The sequence below is a fragment of the Oncorhynchus gorbuscha genome, linkage group LG12, assembly GCF_021184085.1.
Source record: "Oncorhynchus gorbuscha isolate QuinsamMale2020 ecotype Even-year linkage group LG12, OgorEven_v1.0, whole genome shotgun sequence".
Taxonomy (NCBI): domain Eukaryota; kingdom Metazoa; phylum Chordata; class Actinopteri; order Salmoniformes; family Salmonidae; genus Oncorhynchus; species Oncorhynchus gorbuscha.
In genome coordinates this window covers 61,007,936-61,035,370 of record NC_060184.1, presented here as the reverse complement: position 1 = coordinate 61,035,370, position 27,435 = coordinate 61,007,936, and the positions used below count along the sequence as shown (strand labels likewise).

The 27,435-nt window shown below is 40.5% G+C and overlaps 1 protein-coding gene across 1 annotated transcript in view; it reads left to right on the top strand.

Annotated features, from left to right (window-relative positions):
- Positions 1-27,435, top strand: part of col11a1a (collagen, type XI, alpha 1a) — a 96,751-nt gene that overhangs the window by 43,315 nt on the left and 26,001 nt on the right. Inside the window, 21 exon segments of the mRNA XM_046292518.1 lie at positions 370-423; positions 524-568; positions 1,308-1,361; positions 1,477-1,521; positions 2,406-2,459; positions 15,551-15,595; positions 15,959-16,012; positions 17,275-17,319; positions 17,517-17,570; positions 17,674-17,718; positions 19,576-19,629; positions 20,096-20,200; positions 20,202-20,258; positions 20,461-20,514; positions 21,897-21,950; positions 22,305-22,349; positions 22,552-22,605; positions 22,952-22,996; positions 23,586-23,639; positions 24,383-24,436; positions 27,156-27,209. Coding sequence (XP_046148474.1) covers positions 370-423; positions 524-568; positions 1,308-1,361; positions 1,477-1,521; positions 2,406-2,459; positions 15,551-15,595; positions 15,959-16,012; positions 17,275-17,319; positions 17,517-17,570; positions 17,674-17,718; positions 19,576-19,629; positions 20,096-20,200; positions 20,202-20,258; positions 20,461-20,514; positions 21,897-21,950; positions 22,305-22,349; positions 22,552-22,605; positions 22,952-22,996; positions 23,586-23,639; positions 24,383-24,436; positions 27,156-27,209 — 1,125 coding nt within the window.

Below are 27,435 nucleotides of genomic sequence, written 5' to 3'. Positions count from 1 at the left end.
TTGGGCTGCAGAGAGGTAGAGAAACAGAGAGAAGGGACAGAGACGAAGATAGATATTAGGAGGCCTCAGATATTTCCAGCCTGGGCGTGCGGTTCCTAATCCTGGCCTGGGTAACATCAAGGTAACAACAGAGTCAGTCAGCCAGTCAGCCAGCCAGCCAGCCAGCCAGCCAGCACAGCCAGCCAGTCTGAAGTAAATAAGAGGTTGTGAGCGGCTTCAAGTCTACAGCTGGCCTGGCCCAATCCTCTTTTATAATAATAATAGCACACATCTCTCTCTCTCTCTCTCTCTCTCTCTCTCTCTCTCTCTCTCTCTCTCTCTCTCTCTCTCTCTCTTTTCTCCCCCTCTATACCCCCCTCTCTCCCATAGGGGGAGACAGGACCACTGGGACCACCTGGAGCCCCTGGAGAAGATGGACAGAGAGTGAGTATCCTCTCCCCCTTCATCATCCTCCCACTCCTCTTCTTCATTTACATCCCTCCGTCCTTACTATGTAAACTAACTGTTTTTCCTCTCTGTGCAGGGCGAGGATGGAGAGATCGGGCCAAGGGGATTGGCTGGAGAGAGTGTAAGAAAGCGTTCACTGAATTGCTATTAGGTTTGATAAATAGGACCCTACAGTGTAACAACGGTATTGGAGTAATACAAGTATTCAACCACCCTGTTATGACCTACTATCTCCTCTGGTTGACAGCTCGACTACTTCTGTATCAGTTATTTCATGTATGAATCATATTAGTCCGTTAGGGTGCAGTGTTTCTTCATGGTGCATTTGTTCCAAAGATGACTTAAACATTGTTTTATGTGACCCAGAGACAGTAGAGAAAGCGAGACATCCCACCCCCCCCATTCTATCTTATGGGGGGGGGGGGGGGGGGGGCCTCTGGTCTACTTATTGGGTGCCCCAGACTGAGACGTCTCAAACGCAAATGTTATCTGGTCTAGGCGGGGTGGAACTAGTGAGGCAAGTGGAGAAGGGACAATAGGTAGACCGTAGGCAGCGGTTCTCTATCTCACTGGAGAATACCAGATACAGTATCATGAAGGAACTGTGAGCTCACGGGGGAAAGCAGGCTCAGGTGAAAGAGGGAATGCCCCCAGACAGGAACATTTAATATTTTTTACAAGGGTAAATGGCTTGAGTGAACTATTTTCATTTATTCACCATCTTTGTGTGATCCTGAAACTCTTTCTTTTCTCTCTCTCTCTCTCTCTCTCTCTCTCTCTCTCTCTCTCTCTCTCTCTCTCTCTCTCTCTCTCTCTCTCTCTCTCTCTCTCTCTCTCTCTCTCTCTCTCTCTGTCTCTAGGGTCCTAGAGGTCTGCTTGGGCCCCGCGGTCCACCCGGTCCCACTGGACAGCCTGTAAGTAGTACTTAACACATACTTTCCTATGACAGAGGTGTCACTGTGGTACCTCCTATATATCACAGCACTGAATAAGAAGTTCCTACTCATCTGAATGTTTGTGTTCCCACAGGGTGTAGCTGGAGTGGACGGGCCACACGGTCCCAAAGGAAACATGGTATGAACACTCATAACGTTATCTCACACAGATGCTATACTAAAACACCCACTCTGATGGAACCAGAAGTGGTTTATATAGTGTTTGTATAAGCCTGACCAATAGGTTATTTGTCACCAGAGAGAAGTGTAGTCTACTACAGTGTGTCAGTGTTTAGGATAGGTTGTTTGGGCTAGGTTCTAATGCTATTTTAACCTTCCAAATGACTGTCCGCTGGGGCCTCTCCCTGAGGCACATTGGAGTAGGGTGATATTGCCCCTAAGCACTGATCTAGGTCAGTTTTGCAAGCTAACCTTCTAATGGCTAATGCTAGGATTTGGGAAAGGTACCTCAGCAACAGAAATCCTACAGTTCAGAGTAGCAACCGACTGCACGTTAGTTGTCTGTTTGGTTCAGAAATATCCGTTTCTTCAGTGTATACAACAGTTCAACTTTGTCTCTACTATTTAAACCAGATGCACTTTGTGTCTTCGGCTGATGTAAACCGGGCTTTATAAATCAATTTGATTTGATTGATTGATTTTTCTTCGGTCCCAAACGTATTGAGAGTAGACCCTCAAATATCTCCTCAAACGTCTCCATCTTCTTAGTAAAATACACAAGTATACTTCAAATCAAATTGTTTTTTGTCACACGCGCCGAATACAACAGGTGTAGACCTTAATTGTGAAATAAAAAATGTAGAAGCAAGAAATAAAAATAAAAGTAACAAATAATTTAAGAGCAGCAGTAAAATAACAGTATATGGCGAGGCCATATACAGGGTACAGATATAGAGTCAATGTGTGTGGGCACCGGTGACTTCACATAAGGACTGCTGTGCCCTGCTCTGCTCTTAGCTCATTGTCATGTTAGATTGATCGTATCTGTCTGTCTTTGTTTAGGGACCTCAAGGAGAGCCAGGACCTCCGGGTCAGCAGGGGATCCCAGGGACACAAGTGAGTATCCCAGACATGACAGACATTACAGACATTACAGACATTACAGACATGATAACATCCCAGACATTACAGACATTACAGACATGATAATATCCCAGACATTACAGACATTACAGCCATTACAGACATTACAGACATGATAGTATCCCAGATATTACAGACATTACAGACACTACAGACACAATACTATCCCAGATATTACAGATATTACAGACATTACAGATGTGATAGTATCCCAGACATTACAGACATGATAGTATCCTAGATATTACAGACATTACAGACACTACAGACATGATAATATTCCAGATATTACAGACATTACAGACATGATAGTATCCCAGACATTACAGACATTACAGACATGATAGTATCCCAGACATTACAGATATGATAGTATCCCAGATATGACAGACATGATAGTATCCCAGGCATTACAGACATTACAGACATGATAGTATCCCAGATATTACAGATATTACAGACATTACAGACATGATAGTATCCCAGACATTACAGACATTACAGATATGATAGTATCCCAGATATGACAGACATGATAGTATCCCAGGCATTACAGACATTACAGACATGATAGTATCCCAGACATTACAGACATGATAGTATCCCAGATATTACAGACATTACAGACACTACAGAAATGATAATATCCCAGATTCTACAGACATTACAGACATGATAGTAACTCAGAAATTTCAGACATTACAGACATTACAGACATGTTAGTATCCCAGCTATTACAGACATTACAGACATGATAGTATCCCTGATATTACAGATATGATAGTATCCCAGATATTACAGACATTAGAGACATGATAGTATCTCAGATATTACAGACATTACAGACATGTTAGTATCCCAGCTATTACAGACATTACAGACATGATAGTATCCCAGATATTACAGGCATGATAGTATCCCAGACATTACAGACATTACAGACATGATAGTATCCCAGACATTACAGACATTACAGACATGATTATATCCCAGACATTACAGACATGATAATATCACAGACATGACAGACATTACAGACATGATAGTATCCCAGATATTACAGACGTGATAGTATCCCAGACATTGCAGACATGATACTATCCCAGATATCCCAGACATTACAGACATTACAGACATGATAGTATCCCAGATATTACAGATGTGATAGTATCCCGGATATTACAGACATTACAGACGTGATAGTATCCCAGACATTACAGACATGATAGTATCCCAGATATTACAGACATTACAGACGTGATAGTATCCCAGATATTACAGACATGATAGTGTCCCAGATATTACAGACATGATAGTGTCCCAGATATTACAGACATTACAGACGTGATAGTATCCCAGATATTACAGACATTACAGACATGATAGTATCCCAGATATTACAGACATTACAGACGTGATAGTATCCCAGACATGACAGACATGACAGAAATGATTATATCTCAGACATTACAGACATGATAGTATCCCAGACATGACAGACATTACAGACATGATTATATCCCAGAAATTACAGACATGATAGTATCCCAGACATTACAGACACTACAGACATGATAATATCCCAGACATGACAGACCTTACAGACATGATTATATCCCAGACATTACAGACATGATAATATCCCAGACATTACAGACATGATAGTATCCCAGACATTACAGACGTTACAGACATGATTATATCCTAGACATTACAGACATGATAGTATCCCAGACATGACAGACATTACAGACATGATAGTATCCCAGACATGACAGACATTACAGACATGATAATATCCCAGACATGACAGACATTACAGACATGATAATATCCCAGACATGACAGACACTACAGACATGATAATATCCCAGACATTACAGACATGATAGTATCCCAGACATTACAGACATTACAGACATGATTATATCCCAGACATTTCAGACATGATTAATATCCCACACATGACAGACATTACAGACATGATAGTATCCCAGATATTACAGACATTACAGATGTGATAGTATCCCAGACATTACAGACGTGATAGTATCCCAGACATTACAGACATGATAGTATCCCAGACATTACAGACATGATAATATCCCAAACATTACAGACATGATAGTATCCCAGACATGACAGACATTACAGACATGATTATATCCCAAACATTACAGACATGATAGTATCCCAGACATGACAGACATTACAGACATGATAATATCCCAGACATTACAGACATGATAATATCCCAGACATTACAGACATGATAATATCCCAGACATGACAGACATTACAGACATGATTATATCCCAAACATTACAGACATGATAGTATCCCAGACATTACAGACATGATAGTATCCCAGACATTACAGACATGATAGTATCCCAATACTACAGACATTACAGACACTACAGAAATGATAATATCCCAGATTCTACAGACATGATAGTATCTCAGAAATTACAGACATTACAGACATGTTAGTATCCCAGCTATTACAGACATTACAGACATGATAGTATCCCTGATATTACAGACATGATACTATCCCAGATATTACAGACATGATAGTATCCCAGATATTACAGACATTACAGACATGATAGTATCTCAGATATTACAGACATTACAGACATGTTAGTATCCCAGATATTACAGCCATGATAGTATCCCAGACATGACAGACATTACAGACATGATAGTATCCCAGACATTACATACATTACAGACATGATTATATCCCAGACATTACAGACATGATAATATCCCAGACATTACAGACATTACAGACATGATAATATCCCAGACATTACAGACATTACAGACATGATAATATCCCAGACATTACAGATGTGATAGTATCCCAGATATTAAAGACATTACAGACATGATAGTATCCCAGACATTACATACATGATAGTATCCCAGACATGACAGACATTACAGACATGATAGTATCCCAGATATTACAGACATTACAGATGTGATAGTATCCCAGACATTACAGACATGATAGTATCCCAGATATTACAGACATTACAGATGTGATAGTATCCCAGACATTACAGACATGATAGTATCCCAGACATGACAGACACTACAGACATGATAGTATCCCAGATATTACAGACATTACAGACATGATAGTATCCCAGATATCCCAGACATTACAGACATGATAGTATCCCAGATATTACAGACATTACAGATGTGATAGTATCCCAGACATTACAGACATTACAGACATGATAATATCCCAGACATTACAGACATGATAGTATCCCAGACATTACAGACATTACAGACATGATTATATCCCAAACATTACAGACATGATAATATCCCAGACATGACAGACATGATAGTATCCCAGACATGACAGACATTACAGACATGATAGTATCCCAGATATTACAGACATTACAGACGTGATAGTATCCCAGATATTACAGATGTGATAGTATCCCAGACATGACAGACGTGACAGACGTGATTATATCCCAGAAATTACAGACATGATAGTATCCCAGACATTACAGACATGATAGTATCCCAGACATGACAGACATTACAGACATGATTATATCCCAGAAATTACAGACATGATAGTATCCCAGACATTACAGACATGATAGTATCCCAGACATGACAGACATTACAGACATGATTATATCCCAGAAATTACAGACGTGATAGTATCCCAGATATTACAGATGTGATAGTATCCCAGACATTACAGACATGATAGTATCCCAGACATGACAGACATTACAGACATGATTATATCCCAGAAATTACATACGTGATAGTATCCCAGACATTACAGACGTGATAGTATCCCAGATATTACAGATGTGATAATATCCCATACATGACAGACATGATAGTATCCCAGACATTACAGACACTACAGACATGATAATATCCCAGACATTACAGACATGATAGTATCCCAGACATGACAGACATTACAGACATGATTATATCCCAGAAATTACATACGTGATAGTATCCCAGACATTACAGACGTGATAGTATCCCAGATATTACAGATGTGATAATATCCCATACATGACAGACATGATAGTATCCCAGACATTACAGACACTACAGACATGATAATATCCCAGACATTACAGACATGATAGTATCCCAGACATTACAGACGTTACAGACATGATTATATACATTTATATCCCAGACATTACAGACATGATAATATCCCAGACATTACATTACATTTAAGTCATTTAGCAGACGCTCTTATCCAGAGCGACTTACAAATTACAGACATTACAGACATGATAATATCCCAGACATGACAGACACTACAGACATGATAATATCCCAGACATTACAGACACTACAGACATGATAGTATCCCAGACATTACAGACATGATAGTATCCCAGATATTACAGACATGATAGTATCCCAGATATCCCAGACATTACAGACATGATAGTATCCCAGACATGACAGACATTACAGATATGATAATATCCCAGACATTACAGACATGATAGTATCCCAGACATGACAGACATTACAGATATGATAGTATCCCAGATATCCCAGACATTACAGACATGATAGTATCCCAGATATTACAGACATTACAGATGTGATAGTATCCCAGACATTACAGACATTACAGACATGATAATATCCCAGACATTACAGACATGATAGTATCCCAGACATTACAGACATTACAGACATGATAATATCCCAGACATTACAGACATGATAGTATCCCAGACATTACAGACATTACAGACATGATAATATCCCAGACATTACAGACATGAAAATATCCCAGACATTACAGACATGATAGTATCCCAGACATTACAGACATGATTATATCCCAGAGATTTCAGACATGATAATATCCCAGACACTACAGACATGATAATATCCCAGACATTACAGACACTACAGACATGATAGTATCCCAGACATTACAGATGTGATAGTATCCCAGACATTACAGACATTACAGATGTGATAGTATCCCAGACATTACAGACATGATAGTATCCCAGACATGACAGACATTACAGACATGATAGTATCCCAGATATTACAGACATTACAGATGTGATAGTATCCCAGACATTTCAGACATGATAATATCCCAGACATTACAGACATGATAATATCCCAGACATTACAGACATGATAGTATCCCAGACATTACAGACATTACAGACATGATAATATCCCAGACATTACAGACATTACAGACATGATAGTATCCCAGACATTACAGACACTACAGACATGATAATATCCCAGACATGACAGACATTACAGATATGATTATATCCCAGACATTTCAGACATGATAATATCCCAGACATTACAGACATGATAATATCCCAGACATTACAGACATGATAGTATCCCAGACATTACAGACATTACAGACATGATAGTATCCCAGACATTACAGACATGATAGTATCCCAGACATTACAGACATTACAGACATGATAGTATCTCATAAATTACAGACATTACAGACATTACAGACATGTTAGTATCCCAGCTATTACAGACATTACAGACATGATAGTATCCCAGACATTACAGATATTACTGACATGATAGTATCCCAGATATGACAGACATTACAGACATGATAGTATCCCAGACATTACAGACATTACAGACATGATAGTATCCCAGACATTACAGACATTACAGACATGATAATATCCCAGACATTACAGACATGATAATATCCCAGATATTACAGACATGATAATATCCCAGACATTAAAGACAATACAGACATTACAGACATGATAATATCCCAGACATTACAGACATGATAATATCCCAGACATTACAGACATGATAATATCCCAGACATTACAGACATGATAATATCCCAGACATGACATACATTACAGACATGATAGTATCCCAGACATTACAGATATTACAGACATGATAGTATCCCAGATATGACAGACATTACAGACATGATAGTATCCCAGACATTACAGACATGATAGTATCCCAGACATTTCAGACATGATTAATATCTCACACATGACAGACATTACAGACATGATACTATCCCAGATATTACAGACATTACAGATGTGATAGTATCTCAGACATTACAGACGTGATAGTATCCCAGACATTACAGACATGATAGTATCCCAGACATTACAGACATTACAGACATGATTATATCCCAAACATTACAGACATGATAGTATCCCAGACATTACAGATATTACTGACATGATAGTATCCCAGATATGACAGACATTACAGATATGATAGTATCCCAGACATTACAGACATTACAGACATGATAATATCCCAGACATTACAGACATGATAATATCCCAGATATTACAGACATGATAATATCCCAGACATTAAAGACAATACAGACATTACATACATGATAATATCCCAGACATTACAGACATTACAGACATTACAGACATGATAATATCCCAGACATTACAGACATGATAATATCCCAGACATTACAGACATGATAATATCCCAGACATTACAGACATGATAATATCCCAGACATGACATACATTACAGACATGATAATATCCCAGACATTACAGATATTACAGACATGATAGTATCCCAGATATGACAGACATTACAGACATTATAGTATCCCAGACATTACAGATATTACAGACATGATAGTATCCCAGATATGACAGACATTACAGACATGATAGTATCCCAGACATTACAGACATGATAGTATCCCAGACATTTCAGACATGATTAATATCCCACACATGACAGACATTACAGACATGATACTATCCCAGATATTACAGACATTACAGATGTGATAGTATCTCAGACATTACAGACGTGATAGTATCCCAGACATTACAGACATGATAGTATCCCAGACATTACAGACATTACAGACATGATTATATCCCAGACATTACAGACATGATAGTATCCCAGACATGACAGACATTACAGACATGATTATATCCCAAACATTACAGACATGATAGTATCCCAGACATTACAGACATGATAGTATCCCAGACATTACAGACATGATATTATTCCAGACATTACAGACATTACAGACATGATAGTATCCCAGACATTACAGACATGATAGTATCCCAGATATTACAGACATTACAGACACTACTGAAATGATAATATCCCAGATTCTACAGACATTACAGACATGATAGTATCTAATAAATTACAGACATTACAGACATTACAGACATGTTAGTATCCCAGCTATTACAGACATTACAGACATGATAGTATCCCAGACATTACAGATATTACAGAGATGATAGTATCCCAGATATGACAGACATTACAGACATGATAGTATCCCAGACATGACAGACATTACAGACATGATAGTATCCCAGACATTACAGACATTACAGACATGATAGTATCCCAGACATGACAGACATTACAGACATGATAGTATCCCAGACATGACAGACATTACACACTTGATAGTATCCCAGACATTACAGATATTACAGACATGATAGTATCCCAGACATTACAGACATTACAGACATGATAATATCCCAGACATTACAGACATGATAATATCCCAGACATTACAGACAATACAGACATTACAGACATGATAGTATCCCAGACATGACAGACATTACAGACTTGATAGTATCCCAGACATTACAGATATTACAGACATGATAGTATCCCAGACATTACAGACATTACAGATATGATAGTATCCCAGATATGACAGACATTACAGACATGATAGTATCCCAGACATGACAGACATTACAGATATGATAGTATCCCAGACATTACAGACATTACAGACATGATAATATCCCAGACATTACAGACATGATAATATCCCAGACATTACAGATATTACTGACATGATAGTATCCCAGATATGACAGACATTACAGACATGATAGTATCCCAGACATGACAGACATTACAGATATGATAGTATCCCAGACATTACAGACATTACAGACATGATAATATCCCAGACATTACAGACATGATAATATCCCAGATATTACAGACATGATAATATCCCAGACATTAAAGACAATACAGACATTACATACATGATAATATCCCAGACATTACAGACATTACAGACATTACAGACATGATAATATCCCAGACATTACAGACATGATAATATCCCAGACATTACAGACATGATAATATCCCAGACATTACAGACATGATAATATCCCAGACATGACATACATTACAGACATGATAATATCCCAGACATTACAGATATTACAGACATGATAGTATCCCAGATATGACAGACATTACAGACATTATAGTATCCCAGACATTACAGATATTACAGACATGATAGTATCCCAGATATGACAGACATTACAGACATGATAGTATCCCAGACATTACAGACATGATAGTATCCCAGACATTTCAGACATGATTAATATCCCACACATGACAGACATTACAGACATGATACTATCCCAGATATTACAGACATTACAGATGTGATAGTATCTCAGACATTACAGACGTGATAGTATCCCAGACATTACAGACATGATAGTATCCCAGACATTACAGACATTACAGACATGATTATATCCCAGACATTACAGACATGATAGTATCCCAGACATGACAGACATTACAGACATGATTATATCCCAAACATTACAGACATGATAGTATCCCAGACATTACAGACATGATAGTATCCCAGACATTACAGACATGATATTATTCCAGACATTACAGACATTACAGACATGATAGTATCCCAGACATTACAGACATGATAGTATCCCAGATATTACAGACATTACAGACACTACTGAAATGATAATATCCCAGATTCTACAGACATTACAGACATGATAGTATCTAATAAATTACAGACATTACAGACATTACAGACATGTTAGTATCCCAGCTATTACAGACATTACAGACATGATAGTATCCCAGACATTACAGATATTACAGAGATGATAGTATCCCAGATATGACAGACATTACAGACATGATAGTATCCCAGACATGACAGACATTACAGACATGATAGTATCCCAGACATTACAGACATTACAGACATGATAGTATCCCAGACATGACAGACATTACAGACATGATAGTATCCCAGACATGACAGACATTACACACTTGATAGTATCCCAGACATTACAGATATTACAGACATGATAGTATCCCAGACATTACAGACATTACAGACATGATAATATCCCAGACATTACAGACATGATAATATCCCAGACATTACAGACAATACAGACATTACAGACATGATAGTATCCCAGACATGACAGACATTACAGACTTGATAGTATCCCAGACATTACAGATATTACAGACATGATAGTATCCCAGACATTACAGACATGATAATATCCCAGACATTACAGACGTGATAATATCCCAGACATTACAGACAATACAGACATTACAGACATGATAATATCCCAGACATTACAGACATTACAGACATGATAATATCCCAGACATTACAGACATGATAATATCCCAGACATTACAGACATGATAGTATCCCAGACATGATAGACATTACAGACATGATAGTATCCCAGACATGACAGACATTACAGACATGATAGTATCCCAGACATTACAGACATGATAGTATCCCAATATTACAGACAGTTCAGACACTACATAAATGATAATATCCCAGATTCTACAGACATTACAGACATGATAGTATCTCAGACATTACAGACATTACAGACATGTTAGTATCCCAGCTATTACAGACATTACAGACATGATAGTATCCCTGATATTACAGATATGATAGTATCCCACATTACAGACATTACATACATGATAATATCCCAGACATTACAGACATTACAGACATTACAGACATTACAGACATGATTATATCCCAGACATGACAGACATTACAGACATGATTATATCCCAGACATTACAGACGTGATAGTATCCCAGACATTACAGACATGATAGTATCCCAGACATTACAGACATTACAGACGTGATAGTATCCCAGATATTACAGACGTGATAGTAACCCACACATGACAGACATTACAGACATGATACTATCCCAGATATTACAGACATTACAGATGTGATAGTATCTCAGACATTACAGACGTGATAGTATCCCAGACATTACAGACATGATAGTATCCCAGACATTACAGACATTACAGACATGATTATATCCCAGACATTACAGACATGATAGTATCCCAGACATGACAGACATTACAGACATGATTATATCCCAAACATTACAGACATGATAGTATCCCAGACATTACAGACATGATAGTATCCCAGACATTACAGACATGATAGTATCCCAGACATTACAGACATTACAGACATGATAGTATCCCAGACATTACAGACATGATAGTATCCCAGACATTACAGACATTACAGACATGATAGTATCCCAGACATTACAGACATGATAGTATCCCAGATATTACAGACATTACAGACACTACTGAAATGATAATATCCCAGATTCTACAGACATTACAGACATGATAGTATCTCATAAATTACAGACATTACAGACATTACAGACATGTTAGTATCCCAGCTATTACAGACATTACAGACATGATAGTATCCCAGACATTACAGATATTACAGAGATGATAGTATCCCAGATATGACAGACATTACAATCATGATAGTATCCCAGACATGACAGACATTACAGACATGATAGTATCCCAGACATTACAGACATTACAGACATGATAGTATCCCAGACATGACAGACATTACAGACATGATAGTATCCCAGACATGACAGACATTACACACTTGATAGTATCCCAGACATTACAGATATTACAGACATGATAGTATCCCAGACATTACAGACATTACAGACATGATAATATCCCAGACATTACAGACAATACAGACATTACAGACATGATAGTATCCCAGACATGACAGACATTACAGACTTGATAGTATCCCAGACATTACAGATATTACAGACATGATAGTATCACAGATATTACAGACATGATAGTATCCCAGACATTACAGACATGATAATATCCCAGACATTACAGACGTGATAATATCCCAGACATTACAGACAATACAGACATTACAGACATGATAATATCCCAGACATTACAGACATTACAGACATTACAGACATGATAATATCCCAGACATTACAGACATGATAATATCCCAGACATTACAGACATGATAGTATCCCAGACATTACAGACATTACAGACATGATAGTATCCCAGACATGACAGACATTACAGACATGATAGTATCCCAGACATGACAGACATTACAGACATGATAGTATCCCAGACATTACAGATATTACAGACATGATAGTATCCCAGATATGACAGACATTACAGACATGATAGTATCCCAGATATGACAGACATTACAGACATGATAGTATTCCAGACATTACAGACATGATAGTATCCCAGACATTTCAGACATGATTAATATCTCACACATGACAGACATTACAGACATGATACTATCCCAGATATTTCAGACATTACAGATGTGATAGTATCTCAGACATTACAGGCGTGATAGTATCCCAGACATTACAGACATGATAGTATCCCAGACATTACAGACATTACAGACATGATTATATCCCAGACATTACAGACATGATAGTATCCCAGACATGACAGACATTACAGACATGATTATATCCCAAACATTACAGACATGATAGTATCCCAGACATTACAGACATGATAGTATCCCAGACATTACAGACATGATAGTATCCCAGACATGACAGACATTACAGACATGATAGTATCCCAGACATGACAGACATTACAGACATGATAGTATCCCAGACATGACAGGCATCCTAGACAGTAACACAGACATTGTCACATTCAATATCACAGACAACACAGACCATACATACAATAGTGTCACAGACATTAAAAGACAATATTACTTCCTACTTCCTACCTATTACTGTCCTATCGTTATCGTTGTCTAATATCTTTTCACTTTTGTTTTGAATGTTCTTAATTGGAAAATGCAAAAATAAAATATTTAAAAAATAAAATAAAAGGCAATATCACGGTCTTCACAGACCAAATATATGCATCTAAACGTACAAATGTTTTTTTTTAAATGGGTTGATGTTGCTATTGACTCTCAGTACCCACATGAATCATTCGTTTTTATATGTGTGTGTAATGTCTAAAAAATGGTTGGATTTTTTTTTAGATAATATTCTCACTGTAATGGGGTATTATATCAGGAGCTTACGGAAATATACTGCTCTCTGATGATTATTTACATCACATTTTGGGATTAGTTGAATTCTGCCTATATCCTCTTCTGCTTCCCCCCTCCCCTCCTCCCGTCCTCTACCCATCCCCACTTCCTCTCCCCCTCTCTCTCCCTGGAGGTAAAGAGAGCACACACAGAGAGATTTTCTTGGAATATTTTCCTGGGTTTTCTGGGGGGGGTTGAGGGAAGCTGTGAAAGCATCTCATTCATGTCTGTGGAATGCCTGCAGAGAGAGACACACCTGTAGGAGCAAGCTCCCCGAGCTGCAGCACAGCCTCAGATTACTCTCTCTGCCACATACAAACACACACACACACACACATTCACACTCACGTGGGCACAAATACACACACACACGTGCACGCACACGCTCAAGAATGAATACAGTCTCACCATTCTTGCCCTTGCATGTCCATTAGCACCTTCTGCTGAGTCCCCAATCCCCCTCCATGACCCCAGCTAGCCTGTGTGTGTGTGTGTGTGTGTGTGTGTGTGTGTGTGTGTGTGTGTGTGTGTGTGTGTGTGTGTGTGTGTGTGTGTGTGTGTGTGTGTGTGTGTGTGTGTGTGTGTGTGTGTGTGTGTGTGTGTGTGTGTGTGTGTGTGTGTGTGTGTGTGTGTGTGTGAGTGAGTGTCGCTGCTATGGCAACAAATTCTGAAACTGTCGGTCCGCTTCTGTCCTGCAGGGTCTTCCTGGTCCTCAAGGTCCCATCGGACCGCCTGGTGAAAAAGTAAGTTGAAGCGCTGCTCTTCACTCCTCTGTCAACAGAATTGACCTGAAAGGGCCGTGGGTCATACAGGGTCACATAAAGTCTAAAAGTGTGTGATCTGTTGGATGTAAACGTTGTGTGCTTATTTACCATAGTCCTGCACTGAAGGCTTTTCAATGCACTGAATGTAAGCCCCTTTATACAAGTGTCTACACAAAACGTCAAAGATTGCACCTAGTAGCTGATCTGTCACAGATCCAAATTATTTTCAGATGCGTGTTGTGTTTCTCAGAGGTGAACTGACTATGTCGCTGAGGTCGTTAAAGTGTTGTTTTGATCTTTGACCCATGCTGTGTTTTTCTCTCCTTCTGTCTCTGTTTACAGGGACCTCAGGGCAGGTCGGGGTTGGCTGGTTTACCCGGGTCAGATGGACCTCCTGTACGTGCTATTCTGTCATTCTGTTTACACCTCTCGCTGAGTCTCACACTCCTTCCCTCCTGTCAGACTATTCGCTCATCCATTGCCCTCAGACAAGCCACAAGTACCTGTGACAGGCAACACACCGTTGAGAAGCAGTATAACACATCGAGATTTATATTGTGATGGTGGAATGAAATGTTGACTGCCATCGTTTTCTTTAACATAGCAGCCCACAAGGACCACTACATATCCGTATACAGTAGAGGAAGACATACATACCACACACTGTAGTATATACAGTAGGATTAGCTTGCCCCAGGGACTTTGTACATTTACATTGACATTTGAGTTATTCGGCAGATGCTCTTATCCAGAGCGACTTACACTTAGTCATTAAAGGGAGATTTATGATAACCGCGATAATTAGTTTGCTAGCAAACTAGATTGGTTGAACGATCTCATGTGCTGTCACACAAAATGAGGAAGTGAAGCAAAATATAGCGTGCCCCAAACATCTCTGCCTTCCACGACAACTACCATCCGTTAAGCCACAACACTGACCAATTATCCTGTCTGTTGCTCTCTCCCAACTTCATGTGATATATTATATTCTATTGACTTGAACATTAGAGAGGGCTGCAGCTTCCACATAAATACATAAAAACATGGAATAAATGGAGAATAACACCAGGTTATACACCTGGCGCGCCCCTCACACACAAAAAAAGTCCCTGAGTTAATATCAGGCAAGTCAGAATGCATTTTGTTTTACGGCCTGTACTAGTATCTCCCTCTCCCTCAGTGGTCTGTTAGCCTGGCTCTATCTGCTGCAGTGTGTATCAGGGAGAGGCTGGGAAGCTGAGAGGGAGGCAGCCTGAAGCCGACCGATTTACAGCCTCCTGCACTCCGACGGGTTTAATTAGTGCCAGGTGTGCAAGTAAAAAGGTCTGACTGGTGTAAAGTAAGCAGTCAGTCAGTCAGACAGTAAGACTGAGCCTAGACCTAATCTCTGTTAAAGCTTCCGTCACTCATCAGTTTACACAACCGCCACGACCAGACACACTGCTGCTGTCGTACACTAACACTGAGGCCTTCTAGAACTTTCTGATGCACCGAGCTATTCCATAGATTCAAACTATTAACTTTTTGTTGATGTGTGTGTTGCATAAAATCAAACTCTGGTGTTCACTGCTTGAGTGAGAGCTACCAACTTAGAGGGCGCATCCATACGAGATTGAAGTACTGTATCTAAGTCATTTGTGTTCCTTCTTCTCTTACAGGGTCATCCTGGTAAAGAGGGCCCACCTGGTGAGAAGGGAGCTTTAGTAAGTACAATTAACATTGACATTTTAGTAGCATATGGTTGATTGACTGATTGATCGGTCGTTCGATTAGCTGATTGATTGATATGTTCTTTTTTGAATATGAAACAAAAAAAAAGAGTAGTTGAAATAGTTTATGCCGTGTCTCGTGTTGAGAGACTAATGGATAAATTGTTCTCTCTGTCTTTGTCCTCCTCCAGGGCCAGTCAGGTCCCCAGGGTCCTATTGGTTATCCTGGTCCTCGTGGTGTCAAGGTACGGTGGTGGAGCTCACCAAGGTGACATTCAGAAACTTCCTCATGGTGGTACAGTTGGTGTTGGGTTGATAACTGTGGTCTGTTTCCTGTCTGTCTACTAGGGTGCCGATGGTGTTCGTGGACTGAAGGGTGGAAAGGGAGAGAAGGTAAAGCTTCTCCTAATCATCATTTGATGCTTCATATCGTGCTGCCATTGTGTGTAATGATTTGTTTTTACCTTTCTTTAACTAGGCAAGAACAAATTCATATTTTCGATGACAGCCTAGGAACAGTGGGTTAACTGGTCTAGGAACAGTGGGTTAACTGGTCTAGGAACAGTGGGTTAACTGCCTTGTTCAGGGGCAGAACAACAGATTTTTACCTTGTCAGCTCAGGGATTCGATCTTGCCCCTTTGCTGATACTAGTCCAATGCTCTAAACACTAGGCTACCTGCCGCCCCAAAGAAGTCCATGTTGTGATAACTAGGACTTTCCATCCGTCCAATGGGTTAAACACCACGTTCTGTCACAATGTTCAGACACAAAGTCCTTATGCGGTCCAAAATATCCACACTACCCCAATCTATATTATACTAATTCAAGACCAAGAGCATGACACAGATCTAATATTAATGTTGTTTTTACATCAGTAACACCATGGATGTTATTACTGAATCATTTATGTTTAAGTTTTATGTTAATTTATGTTAAAGTTAGGGTTTAATGTAATCCCAAAACCTTGAGGAAAGAAGGTATTGTTTGTTCTGAATAGAAAACGAATGCCCCCCCCATCCAAGAGGTGAGGGATTGTCACGAAACGTGCATGGTTTCACAGCTCTGGGTGCAGGGTAGACACACACACACACACACACACACACACACACACACACACACACACACACACACACACACACACACACACACACACACACACACACACACACACACACACACACACACACACACACACACACACACACACACACACACACACACACACACACACACACACACACACACACACACACACACACACACACACACACTGCATTATGTATTAGGATGAGAAAAGACACAGACAAGTGACAGACTGCACACAGGGTCTCGGGGAGCTACAGAGAAAAATAGACAGTGAGAGACAAAGAACACAGAGTGAAAGATGAGAGAGACTGAGAAAGCTTTTCTTATTCTCTTGTTAACTATTTCATGGCTGCCATGAATTGATACAATAAGAATTTGATCCAGGGCGAAACTTTTACAGCGTGTGCAGGGAGTTAACAAGTGTACATTGTACAGCAGCCAGACATTGCCTGAAGTCGCCTACACTATACTTCAACAACACGTATTTTGCAGCATCATATATTCTCCACTTACATATGTGAGTGATAGATATTTCTACTGTGTGTTTGCTCGTCCACAATGTTTTCGTAATGCATTAGCTCCCTATAGGACCATTATAATAAAAGAGAAGTGTTCCTTGCGCTCCAATTACCCTGACCCTGTAGTCTGCCTACTTACTTGATTGTGTTCTTCGTATTTCTTATTTTTGTCTTTGTTCTACCTTGTTATTCTTTTGTATTACATTGTTATTGATGACTACATTGTTGGGGTTAGAGCTATGCTTGTGCATTTGACATTAAAACCTGAATCTGAAACTTGAAACAATGCACATGCAGTAAGATTCTCCTCTTTGGCCACCAGATGGCAGTAGTCTGCTCTGCATACAGAGAGGCTGCACATGTGAAGCAGATGAGGTTCTCTATTTTATAGCCCATGGAAAGATATAGGCCGTATCCATTTAGATTGGCTATTTGCCATTAAAACAACAAGTATTTAAAAATAAATATGTGTCCACAGATAGTCTACCATTGAAATAATTTGAATTGAATAATGCAGGTACAAGCTCAAGGCATACTGAATCCCACTGATCTCTTACACACAGTGAAAAACAACAGCAACATTCAGTTTCCTACAAATCAACTTAGCCCAAGTAACCCTGTTCATATTTGTCTCTCTTATTTTAGGGTGAGGACGGTTTCCCTGGGTTCAAGGGAGATATGGGTCTCAAAGGTGACAGGGTGAGTTGCCGACTCATGTGCGTAGATACTGATTCACCCATAATTGTATGTGTATGGTATGTATGGTATGTATGGTATGTATGGTATGTATGGTATGTGTACACTATACACCATAGACCACAGTGATGGTACACTATACACCATAGACCACAGTGATGGTACACTATACACCATAGACCACAGTGATGGTACACTATACACCATAGACCACAGTGATGGTACACTATACACCATAGACCACAGTGATGGTACACTATACACCATAGACCACAGTGATGGTACACTATACACCATAGACCACAGTGATGGTACACTATACACCATAGACCACAGTGATGGTACACTATACACCATAGACCACAGTGATGGTACACTATACACCATAGACCACAGTGATGGTACACTATACACCATAGACCACAGTGATGGTACAATACCTTACCTGGTGTCTGTTGGGTTTGTTCAGGGTGAGCTCGGTGTGTGCTTGGTACACCCCATAGACCACAGTGATGGTACAATACCTTACCTGGTGTCTGTTGGGTTTGACAGGGGACCTGAGGGCCCCGGACCTGAGGGGCCGAGCAGGGCCCAACGGAGAGTCTGGCCCCATGGGTGCTGCTGGAGAGAAGGTAACATCTTCATTCACACCTTCTCTTTGTCTTGTAAGGTCAAGCTGTTGTTAACAGCATATCCCTCTTTAGACTGTAAGGTGAATCTGTTGTTAGTAGCATATCCCTGAAGCCTGTGGAAATACTTGAATTCATTTTGAGCTAGTACAACTGTGTACCAATACATTGTGCTCATTCAGCGAGACTTTTCTGTTGTCTTCAGGGAAAACTGGGTGTTCCAGGATTACCCGGCTACCCAGGAAGACAAGGTCCAAAGGTACGTAAACAATCACCACGGTGATGCCTGTGAGGACTTCTCTGTGTGGGGACAACTTAAATGAACAACATCCACCCGTATCACGGTTAGGAAGGAGTAACCTGATGTTAAGCAGACATGGCTGTTTACTAAACAACATCCAGGGACATTTTTACCAGAGTTGGCTCATTGACAGATCTGTCTTTCAATAGGTAGTGATGATCCAAGATGGAGGTACTGTAGATACTGCTTTCACACAGGATTCATATTAGAAACAGACACTAAGAAGCCATGTTGTGTCCTCAGAGACCTAGAAGATGGGCAATGTCCCTCTTGTAACTCTGATTCTTCCAGTTATGTACAACAGGGAACTACATGTCCTTCTTCTAATTCCTTACCCATCACATCCAGCAATCTGCTGTTCAGTAATCCACCGTAATATGGATTAAAAGATTACTAACATTATGCTGGAAGATTATGTGGCTTTCTGTGAGATGGTATCTAATAGACTGTAGGGCTAATTTATGCCTGAGAGCTCCCAAAAGTAGTATTTTTATAAAGTGAACTGTTGAAGCGATGCCATGGGCGTCTGAAAGCACGGACACTGAGTTTAGAGAAATGGCAGTTATATGGTGAGAGGTTGGTAGTCCGTCAAACTCTGAACATTTGGCCCCTTTCTATTTCCATTGCATTATGTTGAGCTTCAGATCGCATCACGACTCTGTGAAACGGGGCCTAGAAAACAGTGTAGCTGCGGCTTTGAAATGGGAGAGTAAACCATTGTGTTGACGTCGTGTTTGAATACTTTTACGAATACCAGGACTGAAGTCCAAGGGTAAGATGATGTGGAATCCCACATACACAACAAATGCCATGATTAGAAACCAGACTGTCTTCGCGTTAAGTGATTGTCTGGTTTTTAAACTTGTTGTCCAACCAAGTCATTGGTTTTCTTTGTTGTTGTTTGGTGTCTGTTCCATGTTCCCCCTCCTCTGATCTGTTAAATTACATGTTTTCTCAAAGGATCTTTACAAAGCCATCATGATTTTTGAAGTCTTCGCAGACAAAGGAAGTGCGTGTGTGTGCATGCATGCATGCGTGTGTCTTGTCACAGGGTCGTATAATATTTCCCGTTTCTCCATATGCGCTGTGTTTTTAGTGTATAATTCTGAGAGTGATGAGCTTGTGATTGTTGAGCTGAGGAGTAGTCTCTCCTCTGTGTCGTCTGTTTCCCCAAGGCACGGTGCTGGGTACAGAGTCAGTGTCTGATGCAGCTCTCTGTCTCTCACAACATAATAGAGGTTGACAGTCAACAACAACAAGCGAAAGCAAAACCTTCTCAAACCATTACTTATTAACATGGATATCCTGATTCCTCTCCTTCCTGCCTTGTTGATCCGCAGGGTTCCAGCGGCTTCCCGGGCTTCCCAGGGGCCAACGGAGAGAAAGGAGCCAGGGTAAGATAAATAGTCCCGTCCCTGTTTCTGTATGGAACGCACACACACTGCATCATAACACTACACAAAGGACATTGATTCCCATTACAAAAGCATTTGTGTGATGAGTTTGCATGTAATACAACCCCCAAGAATCAATGTGGAAGAGAACAAAAAGATGCTGAAACTGTTGTTTGTTCTCAGTGATTCCCATTCCCTTCGCAGCCTTGAATAGAACGTTATGTTCACCTAGAGTTTTTTTTTACACAGACCTGGAGAGTAACTTTGAAAACAACTTACTGAGGAAGTTTAGGAAGGATGGACCTTGAGTTGGTTTCTGTTGAAATAAATGTCTTCTTCTCTGTTCTTCAAAAGGGCGTGGCGGGCAAACCCGGTCCAAGGGGGCAAAGAGGTCCAACGGTATGTTCTCCTCCATTTTACCACGTTAAGAACGAATCAATGATTGATTTAGTTCATGAATGAATACATTTGTATTTGTCTGTCTTAATTGTTGCCACACGTATGAGACTGCGGTACTGGACTGGACTGGACTGTGTAGTCTTACCTGATCTTGGATCAGTCTGTGTTCTGAGCTGTGTGTCTGTCATCTCCTGTCTCCTAGGGTCCACGAGGGGGTCGGGGTGCTAGAGGTCCTACAGGCAAGCCAGGCCCTAAGGTAACTACCCTCTCCATCTTTTTTTTATTTCACCTTTTATTTCACCTTAGCAGGGAGTCCCATTGAGACCAATGTCTCTTTCCCTACAAATACCACATAATGTAAATATGTAAGATTACAAAACAACACACTCAAGAAAAACACTCACATTCCTCAGCAAAGAGGTCTCAAAGTCATGTCCCACTTGACAACTCATAGAAAGACCTTACACCATAGGGGTAATGACATTGGTGATCCACGTGTAGCTGTGTAACTGCTAATACCTCTATGCATGATGTGTGATCACTGTGTTGTCTTGTAGCAGTAGAACATCTGATGCTGATTTTCTGTCTGTTGTGTTTTGCAGGGCACGGCAGGCAATGATGGTCCACCTGGCCCGCCTGGCGAAAGAGTAAGTCCCATCAGCCACTGCTTCCGAGGGGTAGGGTTATGAGGCTGTCCCATGGATAATGAAATGGGAAATGGCTTGGAGTAAGAAGCAGTTAAGCAGTTAACAACGACTGCCTGTCTGACATAGTGGTGGGGTTGGAGTAAAGAGTGGGAGCCCTGACCTGGATTGGTGGTGATTACCACAGGAGGAAAGGAAGCATTTATTGATTAATGATCGCTAGGTGGTCACTGTTGGAGGCAAGGGCCAATCTGGGTACCCTTTTTTTGTGGTTTTGCTATAGTTGTTCCATATCTCTATCCCTCTCTCTCTATTTATCTACATATCTGTCCCTCTCTCGCCACTCACGGCCAGCCACACAGCCACACCCAACCAGCCACACCCAACCACACCAAGACATACCCAGCCACTCCCGACCACACCAAACCACACCAAGCCATGCCCACTCAGCCACATCAGGCAACGTGTATCGTCTCTGAGGCTAACAGCACTTATGGTTGTCTGCCCCACTACAATGGGAGTGTCTCATTTCGGAGACTCAAAGACTGTCTTCACTCTTCCATTGTCTGATTTACCGCTCTGTTTATTCCAGGGACCTCAAGGACCCCAGGGCCCCGTCGGGTTCTCAGGACCAAAGGGCCCCCCTGTAAGTATCCTCTCACCAGTACCATAGTCATATTTCTGAGGTAACCCTCTCCTGCAGTCAAGCTGCCTCATACGTGGAATGTTTTTTGATTTTTAAAACTAATTTAATAATTAATAAACATTTTAAAAAACTAAACGTAGAAAGTCCAGTGTTTGTACAGTATGCCAAACAGGTTTGTTATATTTCAGTCTTCTGTGATGAATATAAAGTGTAATATTGGGATGCACACTCAACATTTAATATATTTCAACTCTGACATGGTATGTGTCTTGTTTGTTTTAAGCACATAACCATGTGTGTGAGGTCTATACTTTAACTTCAAAGTAGATTTGTTTAAGACTACCAAGAATCACTCTGTATGACTCTGATTTAGCCCACTGCAGTAATTAAAGGAAAGCAATTTGGAATGCAATAGTGTGGGCTATGTATTTGGCTGTATCACTGATTGGGTGTAGTAATCATTACTGTTATTGAAGCAGAACCATGTTTTTCAACATCCTATTGCCAGAAGACAAGTGTTCATTTCCTCCTATTGATTAGACTTTGATTTAACCTTTGCCGATAGTTCTGTTTCTTCTTTGCAGGCCATTACTTTGTAGAACGGCTAGTGTTTTATTATAGTTTAAAAAGACTTCCACTCTGATATATTCCCATGTATTTGTCATTGAACAATAAAACAGGTTACTTTTGGTCGTTGGTGTAATTGTCATTGATAGAGTCCACGTTCTCTGTGTCATTCCTAGGGACCACCTGGAAAGGATGGGCTGCCCGGCCACCCTGGTCAGCGAGGAGAGACGGTGAGTGATCCTGACCGCGCCCCTTGTTAGAGCTGTCACACACCTGGGCACACCGGGCCAGTCGGCTTGGACAGACAATTCCTGCCAGGTGTGGAAACATAGGACTGCCCCTGCTCTCTCGGGGTGGGAAACACTCCGACTAGTCTAATTTTTCACACCTGGACGGATTTGTCTCCTCAAGTCTGCATGCTTTTATAGCACCAAGAAGCCCGGGTGTTGGACAGCTCACTCTTGTCTTAGACACACAGACAGGCCTTATTCTCTGGTTTACCTGATATATTTAGTGGGGGATTGAGAAAGTCTCTCTGTCTCTCTGTGTCTCTGCCTGCCTGTCTCTCTCTCTCTCTCTCTCTCTCTCTCTCTCTCTCTCTCTCTCTCTCTCTCTCTCTCTCTCTCTCTCTCTCTCTCTCTGTCTCTCTGTCTCTCTGTCTCTCTGTCTCTCTCTCTCTCTCTCTCTCTCTCTCTCTCTCTTTCTCTCTCTTTCTCTCTCCCTCTCTTTGTCTCTGTCTCTCTCTTTCTCTCTGTACCTCTCCCTGTCTCTCTCTGGGCCAGCGCCTTCAGTAAGATGTCTTTATATAATGTTGAAGAGAGAGACAGACATATTGTATCTGATGGAGCGAAACACATCCAGAGCTCAGAGACTAGACTACCCCTGAGTCCCTGACACACACTCAGACACAAGGCTGTCTAAATGCAGCCAGAGGGTCTAGTCTGTCTATCTTCCCAGGTCGTTGGGGGGAAATGGTAAATACCGCCAGACAGCCAGTCTATCTGGCTAAAGGAATTACCAGATCACTCATCTGTGTTCCAGGCCTTAAATGGACTAAGTTACAGTTGAATAGACTGAATCTGTATTTTAACAAACATTAGATAATATCAGCATGGAACACAGGAAGGAATCACCCTAACATGATAAACCCAGCAGGAATAATGCATTAAGCCTCATCTCTCTGCATATCCCACCATTTTTAGTGAGGTTATTCAGCAAGCTTTGCATTCATCCCCCCTCAATCCGATTATCCTCACAGGGCACTAAAAAAAAGGCTAAAAGCTCCACGGAGCAGGGAGCATCCCCGATCGTTCAAGTTTTCTTCTCCATTTGTTTAAGTGACCCCCATTAATTGACACATCGGCTCCAGGGGACTGCTGGGGGACCCCCCCCCCCCCCCTCTGGCTCCTCTTGAAATGACATCGATAAGCATCTTCATTAAGATGTTTACACCACAGGCTGGGGGAGCGGCCAATAGCAGAATTGATCATAGTAATAAAATGTTCTAGGCCCTGGGCAGTGGGCACGGATCCATCCACACAGCATAGCAGAGTCTGACGAAGCGTTCAATGCATATAAAGATCTCTTATTCGGGCCAGGTTGTAGAAAAGCCGTCTGAATCTTTTCCAAACAATACCCAATCATGAATCACTGTGCCACAAGATAATGAGTCCATGAGAAGTCATCAAACATTTGACTTTCGAATGAGCTACAGCTGAAAAGGTTTGGCACAAAAAAAGTATCCCAACAATAGCATACCACTGGCTAGACTACAGCACGTTTCCATTCCCACAACAAGTGTAGCTACTCCAATATACATTAAAAGTGACATGACTGGCTTCAGATATCTGTGATTCTTTGTTGCATTTTTGTGTGGCGTAATCAATGTATCTCCCTTGAGTCCCTTCCTCCCTTTTATGTTTGATGTCTGTATGTTGTTTCATGTAGCTCTACGGTCATTGCATCTGCTTTTACAGTGTCCACTCAGTCAGTCTGTGATGTCTGGAGTTGGCATCACAGGCATGAATGCAACAACAGATGCATTCATGTAGAACTTGCTTCATTCGAAGGGAAATCAATGAAGTTTTTTGCACCGTCTACCATCTGATCGGAATGAAAAAGACAGCTGATGGATTTCACACCTGACTCCATTACTGTGCTTGATGTCTGACCAATTGGCATCAAGTCCACTTCAGTTATTGAGATCATAGTTTAAGATCTATCTCCTTTTTGGAGACTCGGATGAAATCCTTACTGTGACAGGGAGTTGGTGATCTCATTGGTATTGTCCTGTATCTTGAGAATAATACTATTTTAGCCGGTTTCCTAGACACAGATTTAGCCTAGTTCTGGACTAATAAACATGGACAATCTCTATTGAAATAGCTTTTTAGTCCAGGATTAGGTTTATTATGTGTAGCTGCTTCCTGGTGTCTGTGCTTTTCTTCTCTTCTGCCACCTAACCTTGTTATTGCAGCAATGATCCCTGGGTGAAAGGTCATTACCTTTGACCTTTGACCTTGTGGTCATGTGATACTTTATCTTGCCACTTGGTGGTGAGGTGGTAAGTAAGTGGAATACATCTCTATGATAAATATCTACTACTTCATGTAGCATTTATTTACATGGCCATCTAAAGTTATATCCTAAACATGAGAACATGGAAATAAACAAATGGAGCACAACATAAACTATATCATTGTATATTTCCATAATCCATGTGTTCTCATGTACCATGCACACAGTAATGAACCAGTCGAATGCAACCATATAGTGCCTCTGTCGATTGGGATACTGACAACACTGACTCCACTATGTCCATCGACTCAAATCATGATTTGTGGAAGGATGACATCAATAGCAAGATTGGAGGACGTGATTACATTGATTGAGATCCAGTTGGTTTGGAAGACTTTTCAATGTGATTTATATGTTGTTTCGTGTCCACAGGGATTCCAAGGAAAGACAGGTCCACCCGGCCCAGGGGGTGTCGTTGGTCCTCAGGTAAGGAACTATCATGGAACTAAATGTACGAAGAACATTAGGAGATTCTATGGTTCAAACATCCTTAGACATTAAACATCTCATCTCATCCACTCTCAAATGTGATACAGTATCTTAGTAGTCTGTGACATAATTTAATTATCCAAGGATCTGTTATGGTTGAGTTTGTCTCTTGCAGAATTTGCCTCATGCCTCTACCCATAAGCCCACAACATGTTTTTTTCTT